At 38.4% G+C, this 12,315-nt stretch overlaps 1 protein-coding gene across 2 annotated transcripts; it reads left to right on the top strand.

Annotated features, from left to right (window-relative positions):
- The first annotated feature begins 463 nt into the window (after positions 1-463).
- LOC115779030 (leucine-rich repeat-containing protein 4C) lies at positions 464-9,926 on the top strand. 2 transcript variants are annotated; one of them, XM_030727585.1, is made up of 9 exons: positions 464-550; positions 4,439-4,512; positions 4,605-4,958; positions 5,328-5,627; positions 6,666-6,797; positions 7,620-7,652; positions 8,318-8,362; positions 8,473-8,530; positions 8,656-9,926. In XM_030727585.1, the coding sequence occupies exons 2-8, from the start codon at positions 4,446-4,448 to the stop codon at positions 8,508-8,510; spliced, it is 969 nt and encodes a 322-aa protein (XP_030583445.1). In that variant the 5' UTR covers positions 464-550; positions 4,439-4,445; the 3' UTR covers positions 8,511-8,530; positions 8,656-9,926. The 2 variants fall into 2 exon arrangements, with proteins under 2 accessions (XP_030583445.1, XP_030583363.1); XM_030727503.1 differs by lacking the exon at positions 7,620-7,652.
- The last annotated feature ends 2,389 nt before the right edge of the window (positions 9,927-12,315 follow it).

Below are 12,315 nucleotides of genomic sequence, written 5' to 3'. Positions count from 1 at the left end.
ATCTTGCCAAAATCCACAAATTGGACGTTTTTCTGTTGAATGACCCTGACCCAGTGCTGACGCCTCATGTAAACTTCTGAATTTTTTGTTTTTAATTCCCATTGAAAAATTAGTACACAAGGCAGAAACGTCTGCTGTAGTATGCAAATTTCACTACATAACGATGACCTATAGAGAAACAAATTTATTTCATGTGTTTTTATTTTTTATTATTTTGTTCCTCTTCAGCGCTACCATGAAACGTAAGGTGGAAGGTCAGGAAAATTAAGCGGCGGCCGGGTGGACCACGGCTCATCTGATCTCGGTTAAAGTTCGGTGTTTTCTGCTTCTAATGACAGTGAGGAAAAACGAGCCGGGGTAAGATGTGCTTTATAGCGAGTTGATTTTGCCCCCGCCCCCCGCTGTAGTCTATTTTTGTAATCGCCGGCTCCGTGAAGCAAATATTTGCCTGTAAGACTCAAAATGAAAGTGAAAGTAAAAAAAAGTCCGCAGTTATCACCGCTCGATTCAGTCGCGAAGAGGCACAACTGCGGCGTGAGGAGCGTGTAATGTAAGTTGGACATGATTTATAGTGGATTATGGTCGTTTGTTTTTATGACTCGTGTAACATACTTAGCGTGTAACATACGGGCAACTCACGACTACATGTTTGTGTATTATGTTTAATCGGCGGGGAGAAACGTGGTCAGCCGAGCTGTCTGCGTTCAAACGCGATCCGTGAGCTCAGGTTGTATTCAAGACTGTAAGCTACTTGTCGCGGCTCGTATGGCTTGTGTTCATATATATATATATATATATATATATATATATATATATATATATATATATATATATATGTGTGTGTGTGTGTGTGTGTGTGTGTGTGTGTGTGTGTTAACGTGTCAAAGTTTAGATCGTAATCTAGAAGGAAGCCATAGACCACAGTCGACTCTAGAGGTCACAGCATTCAAATTCTGCATGCAGACTGAGCTAAATGCAAACGGGCGTCTGTCCGAAAGTCTAGCTACAGTAGTTCTGCTTCGTGTCATATAAGTCGATGTAATTCAAGTTTAGTTAGTGTAGTAAGCCTGTGAACAACCAGAGAACAGAGCGTCGGAGGATGTCGGCTTTCCGGGCTATCTCTCCACAATTCGTGGATCACCGGGAAAAAAAAACACTAAATTGTCGCGAAATAATTGTCACTTTTTGGGGAGAAAAAACCTCACGGGGCAACACTGCTGAACAGTTGTTGCGGCAGAGGCTTCACGTCCAGTCCACCCATTTCTTATAAACCAGGAAATGTTACTCTCATTCCTGTAAAAACGGGAGTTTCTTTTAACTGCTCCTTTAAACCTGTTCCTTGTGCAGTATTGTGCTCATGGGACCATGATGACATTAAATCTACACAGATACACAGAAACAGATTTTTGCAGGGTGTCCTAACATATGTGTTGAGGTATATAGCCTTAACATATGTCAAACTGCAAACCATGCCTGTGAGAGAGAAACTGCCATCAAGCTGCAAAATGAGGCTGTGGGTTGATAGTTGCACAAAAGCTGGATCAAAATAATAGTTAGTGTGTGGACATTCTGAGACCTGGGCACAGGTCTTAGAAAAAAGTTTAAGGAAATCCTAGTTTTAAAAAAAAAAACCAGCTTCGTGTTGAGCATTTATTGTTGGCCGTTTCCTCACACTTTTCTCTGTACCCTATCCATGTAATAGAGGCAAAACATGCAAAAAATATGCAAGAAAGAAAGAAAGGTAGCACTACCTTACAAATGCTCTGTTTCTGGATTCATACTGTACTAGGGGCCCACATGATAGTTTTACACAGCACTACCAACACAGAAATTGTGTAGACAGGCCAGACTCTCAGGGCCATACTGTCCTAAGAAAAGGAGAGGAAATGAACACAGCACGAGGTCAATAGGTAAAAACCATACTTCTAAAGTTACGCTTATTATTCTGCATCTTGTGGCCGGTCCTTCATGACATTTTGCAAAGTTTGTCTTGACCTGTTGTGTCAGTTGCTTAAGCAGGATGTGCAGTAGAAGTTGAATGTTCCTGTGGTCATCTGGGGGGGGTGTGAAGATATGTCCCAGCTTCATTAAAAAAATTCTAACTCCACCACACAGCTGCAGTGGTTCTTAGAATTACAAAAGCACTATTACAAAATAAGCTTGCATTGTGGTTGAATATTGTGTGACGTGACGTGTATGAATGATGTTGAGTAAACTAGGATGCATACAGGAAACAAAAATGAAATAAATAAATAAAAAATACCTGAAAAAGAGCCAAACAGAGGTCCAGAGAGGCCAACTGAGTTGACCCTGTTTAACTTACAAGCCACAGCACTATTGCATCAGCTCTTTAAATTGTAGAGGATATTGCAGAATACATGACAATGTTTCATGTGAAATAGAAAAAGAAAAATGAAGAGCAGACTTGCTCTTTCGACATGACTCATGATTTATAAACCCATTTCAAAAAACGTTGGTATAACGGCGGGAATAGGCTCCAGCAATCCCCCCACAATCCTCAATTGGATAAGTGGGAGACAACAGATGGATTGATGGATATTATATCAGATTGTATAAATTTGCAAACCATTTAAATGCAAAATTTGTTTAAAATGTTGCATTTAAAAACAGTGATTAGCACAAGGGCTGTGGGTTCAAATCCATCAGCTGCTTGGGATCTTTTCTCTGTGGAATTTGCAAGTTTTTCCTGTGCCTGCGTTGGTTCTGTCAGGGTAGGAATCTGTAAACTGGGGACAAGGCTGAAATCCAGTACTGAAATAATTTGATGATATGGAACTGCACTTTATCTTCAGGTATAAAAATCATTGCTGTACTTTGGACTTCAGTCTGTTTATCAGTAAATCATCAAACTGTTTATATAAAAACATAAACGGGTACATCATATAAATCTGTAAATCATCCACACAGACAGGAATACACAACTTATTTATTTTATTTTTTCATTAAATATTCTCACTCCTTTTGCTATCCCCTTTGGGGTTGCGTCAGAAATGGCATCCAGAGTAAAATCCTGCCAAATCAACCGTGCGGAGCTGCCCGCTGTGGCAACTTACTGTGAACGAGAGATCAGCTGAAAGCGGCGTTCTTTCCTAATTCATTTTCAGTTTTTATACTGAGAACATGTAACATTATAACTTTATATTCAAATACCTCTTTTTAAAAAAAAAAAAAAAAACACATACGTGGATTTGTACTTGTTTTAATCAGGGTGGCTTAATTCAGCTATAAGGAATTTCAGCACATAGAGGTGTTTAATATAAAAATAAAATGGACAAGTGAGCTTAAATTGCAGGAAATCTTTTCTCCAAAATCCCATATTTTCAGAATCAATGAGTAACCACTTGCTCATCAAAAAGGTGAAATTACTTTGTGCCAATGAAAACACTAAAGGCAGCTTCCCTGTCATACTGCAGACTGTGGACACAGCCAGCTCCTGTTGCTGTGTTTGCATAACTTCTGGTCAGCTTTTTCCTCTTCATTCTCACAGCCAGCTTTGTCCTGAACAAACACACGTGAAAGTGCGTGTTGTTTTCACCCCATATCTATGATAAAGAACAGAAGACTGAGAAATACTACAGTATAAAGCAGGTGACTGCTTCTTAGAGAAGAGAAGGGGAAAATGATCCCATGTGCAAATGTAACCTCAGAAGCTTTGTATGGTTTGAAAGAAACTATTTTCCTTTGTTCACATATTTTAAAGCTGAATACTGAGCTATAAATTAATTGGCCCTTCACCAAATAGTGCTTTTGTCCTTTGCCCACAAATAAAAACCTACTTAGTGACATGGCGCTGAAAATGAATGCCTTCAAACAAACGGGCACTGTGCTCTGCTGATTGTTTTTTCACTTGTTCTCTGCCATGCCCTACTGCTGTTCTCTGTCGTTCTCAGCTGTTGAGTTTAGTCATCATTCTATAAATAATCTACATGGACAGGAGAATACTTATACATGATATGTTGGTGAAATTTCTAAGACTTTTTCCTCATAAACTCTTGTGCAGGAATTTCCCTCAGAAATGCTTTTGTTGAGGCGGTCAGCTGAGTGGGATAATGAATGCGTTCCCTGGTTCCTTTCCCTCCGGGTTAATGTTTTGGCGTGTTAGTGCAGGTGGTGTTTGTTTCAGTGGGGGGTAGCTTATTTTAGTTTCTGTTGTGCTTTCGTCAACATTTGTAGTTATTAGACCTTCACTAACCTTTAAAAATGCTCTTTACTGCACTATAATAGATTTAGCTCCATCCTTCCCCATACAAGCATCCCCAAGTGACGAGTTACTGTACATCCTAGAGCACAAAATACCAAAAGTGACTTTTGTTACACTTAAATGCACTTTGCACCCTCAAGAAGCAGATCCCTGTGAGTTAAAACACCTGTAAACTGATCTACACATAATAACTGTTCATTTTAACTGCTATTTCAGGTAAGACATGGCCTCCAGTGGTATTCTTTCCTTCATTTTCACTGCGTTCTGCATCACTGCAGTGAAGAGTGGTGGTAAGTTTTTTCATGAGCTGAGAACTTCAAGCCTTGAATGGTGCTTGCTGCTCAGGTAACCTCACATCTAATTTTGTTTTCTTTTTCTACAGATTTTGTAAAGGTGGAGTGCAAAACTAAAAACTTGGGACATTATGGTCAACAGTCACTTCTGGAGTGTGTCGTCCAAACGTCAAAAGATGTACAGGATCCAGTTATCCGTGTGGTTGCTTGGAAAAAACTGAGCTCTCCAGGAGATGAAGATGGCAAAATCATGTTGGCTTATAGTAAACGTTCATCACAAACAACCCAAGGCTACAGGTTTGCTGAACCATCCTGGAACGAGAGGAACATGAATGTATCTCTGCTCATCACCAACACTGCAGTGACAGACGAAGGACTTTACAGCTGCATGGTGATCACAGACAGTGGTGATCACACCAGCTTCACTACCCTCAATGTCCAAGGTAAAACTCAAACATTTTACAACATTTTAGCACAACTAGATTTTTTTTTTAACAACTTGAAGATTATTTAGAGATCTGGGGACTTTCCAGGTCAATCAGATTGGTATTCCCCTTGTGCAGCTTCAGGCCTGTTTGTCTTTAATCTGCTTGCTTTCAGTTTCATTGTGACAGATCTCATCCAGAAATACCAGGTGTATGAGTGCCTGCAGCCATTTACTTAAACAACTTGTAGTGTTTGACTGCTAACTTCTTATTATATGGCAACTATTACGATTATCACATCTTATTAAGATGTTTATTGAAGTCATTTTATTGACTTCAAGGTGCAGTGTTCGCTTTCTGATTGTGCTTTCCACTTTTTATTTGCAGCCAAATACAGTATCCCAACTATACTCTTCAGCTCTGAGAAAATTGTCCCAAATTCATTCAGTACCCTGACCTGTGAGTCTGTTGGAGGCTACCCAGAGGGTAAACTTCGCTGGTTTGACAAAGACAATTATGACTGGACGGGAAGCGCTGAAATGGAAGTGAAACAGACAGACGATGGTTTACTTCAGCTCACAAGCAGGCTCCCTTTGTTCCAAGGATCCACTTCCCTGAAGTATACCTGCATTGTGTTCAATGCCAGTGGAGTCAAAGAAGAAGAATCCACAATTGAAATACCAGAAGGTATAATTTATTACACACCTTTATGCACCACATGATACTTGTTAGGCCCACTGCCACCATCCTGCTGCTCGCAGTGAAATACTGCTCTGTAATTTCAGCCAGTTTAATCCAAAAGCATGCTTTATCTGAAATTTGAAACAACACAGATGTTACAGTTCCATAAATATGCCCTGATCCAGTGCCACAGTTTACGTTTTTGTTTGTGCATATGGGAGTTTGTATGGGGCTGAATTAGAAACTTCAAAGTAAACAGTAAAGTATGTAGAAAATGTTTGTATGTTAAAAAACAAACATCCTTTACATTCTGAACCTTAATGCAATGGGTAAATAAGCTTTTATGTTTTAAAAAAAAAAGATTGTTTGTGCTGTAGGTCTTTTAATACACTCTTCAGAAAATAGAATAGAATAGAATAGAATGCCTTTTATTGTCATTATACAGGATGTACAATGAGATAGGAGGGCCACTCCTGTTCAGTGCCATGCAATAGAAAATCAAATTCTCTAAAATAAAAAATAAAAATATTATAGTCTAGTATAATCAAGAAATATACAGAAAATAAACAATGTATAAAATATACAAAAAATAGAATGTATAAAAATATATACATACATTGGTGCATCTGTACATTGTAAGAAAAGTAAATAAGTGCATACATATAAAAATGAAGATGATGAATCTTGCACTTGGTGAGTGAATATGAACAGGTTGCAACATGTTTTTGACCAAAACTTATCTCAAACCTAAAGCAATCTGGTGAAGCAGCCCAGATTAGATCCTATCAGATCATTATCTGTAGTTCTGTCATCTGTCACATTGTTGCAGCAATAGTGCAATTATTGCCCGCCATTTTGTTTCTTGTTTACTCTCTGCTTCTGCAAGGTTAGTGGTTTTTTTAACAGGAAGCAAATGTTCAGTTTGTACAGACCCCATGGTTATTAAAGAGAAAGTGAATGTAAGACTCAATGAATGTAACATCATGTACTCTCAGTATGTTTCATGATTTTAAAGATTAGCTCACTACATGTTTTTTTTTTCAGACTCTTTATCTGAGGGGTCTACAGGCGAAAAGCAAGTTGAGACCTCCAAAATAGTCGCTCCTTTGGTGGTCATCGGTTCACTGATCGTAGGGTTGCTGCTTGTGTTGTTACTCTACAAGAAGCGAGCTCAACGTGAGTACTTGTTTTTCTTTTTTGATTAAAAAGACCTGATGAATTGTATCTGATTAAATGAACTGACTTTTTTAAGCAATGACAAATCAGACATCAGATCTATACAGAAAAGTACATTTAAATAGCTAGAATAATTGATGTTTTAACATGTCTAATAAGGTTTCCTACATTTGAATGAGCTTCATTGGGCAATATTGAGAATGCAATCTCCGCCAATAAAAACGCAAAGCAAAAGCAAATTAAGTGCTCCCTAATTCAGATCCTGAACACATGCCAGTCACAGCTGTTCCCTCCACCGTGCAGCTTGAATTTTCCTTAATGAGTAATTGTGACAAATAATTATGATCTCAATAATGAACAAAATAATTGTGATTTTTGTTTTGACATGATTGTGCAGCTCTAGTGATGACCAATGACTAGTATTACCAATAATCCCACCATTACTGCGAATAGATTCAGAACCCTATTTCAATTTTTAATGTGATCCTTGAGCACTAGCTTTCTTAAATGCGGTGTGAAATTTCATCACCTGCTTCCTGTAAGCAATAAAGACTTGAAAGGAAAAACCATGCAGGCTAATGCCAAAAAGTATAGTGGAAAAACCTGTAACACCTGACTTGAGGCTGTGTTATTCAGGATGGAAAAATACACTCCTTTTTATTGTTGTGCTGATTTAAACGAGGCTACTACAAACAAGTTCAAACAGCAAAATACTTTCCATTATTAGACATCATAGGATGTCTCACGTGGATGATGAAATACAGTCACAGATATCTGGAGTGAGCATGTACTCACTGCCGTGTTCTGACATTTTTTTGACAGAGGCCCGGAGGCAATCTACTGCACCCCTTATGGGTACGTCCATCTTTGGGCATACTACTACTACTACTACTGCTCTTTTTTCCCTTTCTAACTTGCTGTCACGGGGGAACACTGGCTGTGCCTTTAGAGGAGCTTCCATCAAATTAGTTCTTTATCTCTATCTCACTATCTAAAAGAGAGACCTGCTGAAAGATTAAGGAGCGGTGTTTGATGATTCATTTGGGTTTATTTTTGCTTGATCTGATAGCTTGAATTTTTTTTTTTTTTACAGCTGAAAATATTTTGAGATAATTTATAACAAAACTGACCACAGACAGGTTTCTGATCTCAAGTCTTTTTGAGGATGTTTTTAACAGCAGCTTTTGGAATTTGGCCTAGAGATTCACTTGAGTCACATGTTCATCGTTGACCGAGGATCGACATTGTTTCTGGACTGACTGACAAACTGTACTCTGTTTCCTCTCATTTGTCCTGCCCTAAACTACAGGTTTGGGCAGGACAACAATTTCCTTGGCCTTGGGAAAATTTTTTTGCTTCGGTCACTAATCACGAGCATTTGTAGCATAACATTACCTGACTACTTACTACTGGGTATCCCTTTATGCTCGCATGGCATGAACTTGTTTAACATGGTTATTGTTTTATATCTACCCACTATAAAACAGTAAAATCTTATACAGTGTTATATATCATTCCAGATGGGCATCATGCGGTTCATACATCTGAACACGACGTTGAGGCGGGTACGTAAATTACATTAATCTGCCTGCATTTTACTAACACTTTTTTTTTAAATTACAGCTTTAATTATCTCTGTGAGATTTCATTCAGGTTTTGATGTTAAATCTTTCAGGAGATGATCAATCTCATGAAAACAAAACCCAGTCCTGAATCAAAACACCTGTCCTGAGGTAATAAACACATGTTTACAGGCAGTTATATACCAATTTCTAAATAACACAGGAACATGCAGTATCTAAAGTTTAAATGTCCACTCTCTAATCCTCTCTCTCTCTCTGTCTGCCTCTCTCTGCAGGAGGTACCACATACCAGAGGGATACACTCTACCTATTACTGCCAACACTTTCTTGTTTGCTAACTCCACTCTGTCTTTGTAATTTCCTACTGCATACAGATTATAACCAGGAATAACCTGTATTATTGTGATTTAGCAGACAAGCTGTAAGAGCTTCATTCATACAAGCTCTGTATATCAACAATTAAGTCGTGAGCTTAAGAAACCATTCTTGTTCATTTTGAATCAAGCCAAGATTATTTATATGGCAGGGGGCCATCCCAGGCCAAGAGACTTTAAAACACCAAGATTTTTCACATGAGTTGGTTGGTTGAGGAAATGTTTGTAAGTATGACATAGCTGTTTGGGTCTATGCAAAAACTGTAGCCTTTGGCATCTAATCAGGAGCAGCATTTCTTCTCATTTCTCTGTGTGTGTGTGTGTGTGTGTGTGTGTGTGTGTGTGTGTGTGTGTGTGTGTGTGTGTGTGTGTGTGTGTGTTGCCATTCATTTTTATCTATTTCACTGAGAATTGTGCCAAAATATTGCAAAGATTACTCTTACTGTTTGCAAATCCCATCAAAAGTGCCAGTGAGCTTGTAGTGTAACATGAAATATAAATATAGTGAGGCGAGGAGCTACATAGGACTGTTTAATCAAATTATTGATTACACTGGAACTCTCACACTATTCTTAACTGTCTGGGAAGACTTTGACATAACAAATTTCTCATCCTTTCTCTAACCACTGCTAATGTCATGTGATTACCACCTGTCACTTACCATTAATTGTGATGGAAGCCAAAGGCACTGTTTTATTCCTTGTTTTTTTTTTGTTTTTTTTTGTTTGTTTTTTTTGTGAATGAGCCATAAAACACCTTATGTAACTTTTAGCAGTACTTAGTACGTTTTGTGAAATCAACAGAATCCACAGAAGTGGTAAATGTTTGGCTTCATGTTTGGTTTCAAGCTTGTATAAGAGCTCTTACCAGACGCCCTGTGCTATAGTACCAAAATTATTCATTCATCAGAAAGTCAATTATTGATTTTGTGAAGAAAAACTGCATGAGCGTAACATTAAAAGATTTTTAATTTTAACTTTTATTCTGGAAATTTGAATCAGCACGGACACCTTCTAAATGTTAAAGAGCCACCTGTAAATTTTTGTACATACTGTGTTTTTAAATCTGTGAATTTATACTCCAGAATTGTGGAAAAAAAGGTTGACACTTATCTACTGAGTTTGTGAAGAGTCTGTAATGTGATTAAAACATGAAAAAGTGAATACTGTGAATACTTGTGATTACTTTTTTTGCACACTCTTTTAGACTGTATTTACAGTGCTGGCAGTTCCTGTTAGTTACACACACTTTCAGACAAAATGCCACTTCTCTGGTCACTCCTTCAGTTTCATGACAACATAAAGAAAATTAATTCCAGACAAAGCACAAATAAAGCATAACGGGTCACCAACTGCTGCATCTGTGACAAAACAGTCATAACATAGGATCATCCTCTGTGTGTGTTCTGTGTGAATGTGAGTGTGTTTGCTACAAAACATACTTGATACGCAGCAGAAGGAAGGGCGAGAGCCTCAAGGGACCGGAGGCACAAGCCAGGATGGCTGTCAGAAGGCGGCCGTCCTGGCACGAGCTGATGACAGTGCTTCAGAGCTCCAGGCGCCCATGAACCACCCAACATAGACTGAGCCACCCTGCACCACAGTCCCCAAGGAAGCGGGTCAAAGGCTCTGCAGGTTTGATTTGGCCCAGTTTTCTGTAACTCTTCCATCTGGGACCAGCACACAACCTTGTGACCATCTGTGTTTGGGTTTTTGTGGGTGTTTTGAAGATTGCCTTGTTTGTACTTTTCTTCCTTCAGATCAGATCGCGTCAGTAATGTTTGTCATTCTTCTCACAGAATACTTTAAATAAGCCTTTCACTTTCTCTTTACAGTTCATGCTTGCTTTCTCGCAAATGCTCTGACTTCAGGCAAAAAGCTTACCCACAGGACATGATGTGTTAATTAGTAGGCAGTGTTTTTTTTTTTTCTTTTTTCTTTTTAAAGCTTAAATATAGATTAAGTGACCAGCTCTGGAATTCAGTATGAATTCTGAATAATGTTACAATCAAATGATGCATGTTTGGCCATATAAAAGTTGGCTTTAAAAGCCTGAAATCAGTTTATTTTTTCTTCTTTTTTTATGTATAATGAGAGTGTGGGTGTAGAACTACAAGTAATACTAGTTGTTTCAGTCACATCACATGGATTGCTTACAGTCTTCACTGGTTACACAATCCTTATCTATGCCCCCCCATCCCCCAATCTAAAGAGAAAGTATAACCCAGAGAACTCTAGTTAACCTTGGAAACTTAATAATGTAGTTAGATTAATTACACGAATTAATCAACATAAGAAATAGCTCAGAAGCACAGTGGTGCATCAGTCGCCTGGCAGCAAAGGGTCTGCTTGTTAAGTGGTAATTCTAACGTGGCTCTTGCTGTGACAGTAAATGCTTATCAGCCTGTCTGTGTTACCCTGTTAGAAAAATAACAGGATAGAAAAAAACTGATGAAAGGGTGTGCCAGCATGAGAAAGGATAAAGGTTAATACATGAAATTCACTGAATCACACGGGAATGTAGCTGAATGTTGCTGTGTTATAATGATACCAAAGGATCAATGATCCTCCCTTGACCTGTGCAGTGGTAATTCTCATTGAACTGTTGGAGCTATATGTAACGTGTATCATCCGAACTGTCTTGTTGTACTTAAAACCAAAAAGCACTGAAGAATGTTTTAAGTTCAATTTTGACTTGACCAGCACACCATTTTGCTGCCTTTCCTGACAAAAGAAAACTTTTTTTTTTCCTTTTCCGAGTGGACACAAAAGGAAAATTGAAAGCTCTCTGAGTTTTATGCCAAAGGCATTCATTAGGAAAAGAGGCAGAGAGAGGAAGTGGATAACAATAGATTGCATTGTGGATGAAAAAAACACATTTGCATTAAATATAATATCATTGTTCTAAAAAGACACTGGCTGCTTCATTTTCCATTTAAGAAAAGGTACTTTAGAGCTTTTGGTGAAGTTGGGTTGTCGTGGTTGAGTTTTGGGTTTTCAATGCAGTGCAGTGCTCTCCATTTCAAACCAGTTTTTCTTGGCTCGGCTGTGTGTGAAAGGCACAGCAAAGAGTAGATGAGAGACTGGTGAGCCATTTTACACAGAAAAATAATGTAGGAGTTGGTATCTATTCACTTCTAAGATAAAGCTAAATCAAATGCCAACTGCCTGTGTGTGTGTGTGTGTGTGTGTTCCTCTAACACCCACGCGCTGTTTCTTTGGTGTCGGCCACACATTGTGCATTCCGGTGGGTCGAAATCATTACTGGTAAACATCCTGTCTCATAAGGTATCTAAGTAAACAATTCAGAATACAGTGAGATAGTAAAAATGAGCACAGAGTTGAATCAGCACTAACAGAACTGACAAAAAGGCATTACCAACAAATGGTTGGAGCTTTGCACACAGCACATGCATACAATATGCTGGATACTTTAATACTTTACTTGATACTTTGCAGAGTTGAGTTCCCCTGTGCACACTTAACAACAAATTAAGACCAGTTGTTTAATCACTGTAATTAGTGCCACAAGTTGCACATGGGTTTGAATGTGAGTGCTAAT

Source organism: Archocentrus centrarchus, chromosome 1, assembly GCF_007364275.1.
Source record: "Archocentrus centrarchus isolate MPI-CPG fArcCen1 chromosome 1, fArcCen1, whole genome shotgun sequence".
In the NCBI taxonomy this organism is placed as follows: domain Eukaryota; kingdom Metazoa; phylum Chordata; class Actinopteri; order Cichliformes; family Cichlidae; genus Archocentrus; species Archocentrus centrarchus.
The sequence above is the reverse complement of the archived record's forward strand: the minus strand, read 5'-3'. Positions and strand labels throughout refer to the sequence as shown.

Coding starts and splice junctions, on each gene's coding strand:
- LOC115779030 (XM_030727585.1), top strand. CDS start 4,446: ATGGCCTCCAGTGGTATTCTTTCCTTCATTTTCACTGCGTTCTGCATC. Junction 5,628..6,665: donor CACAATTGAAATACCAGAAG/GTATAATTTATT, acceptor TTTTTTTTTCAG/ACTCTTTATCTGAGGGGTCT. Junction 6,798..7,619: donor CTACAAGAAGCGAGCTCAAC/GTGAGTACTTGT, acceptor TTTTTTTGACAG/AGGCCCGGAGGCAATCTACT.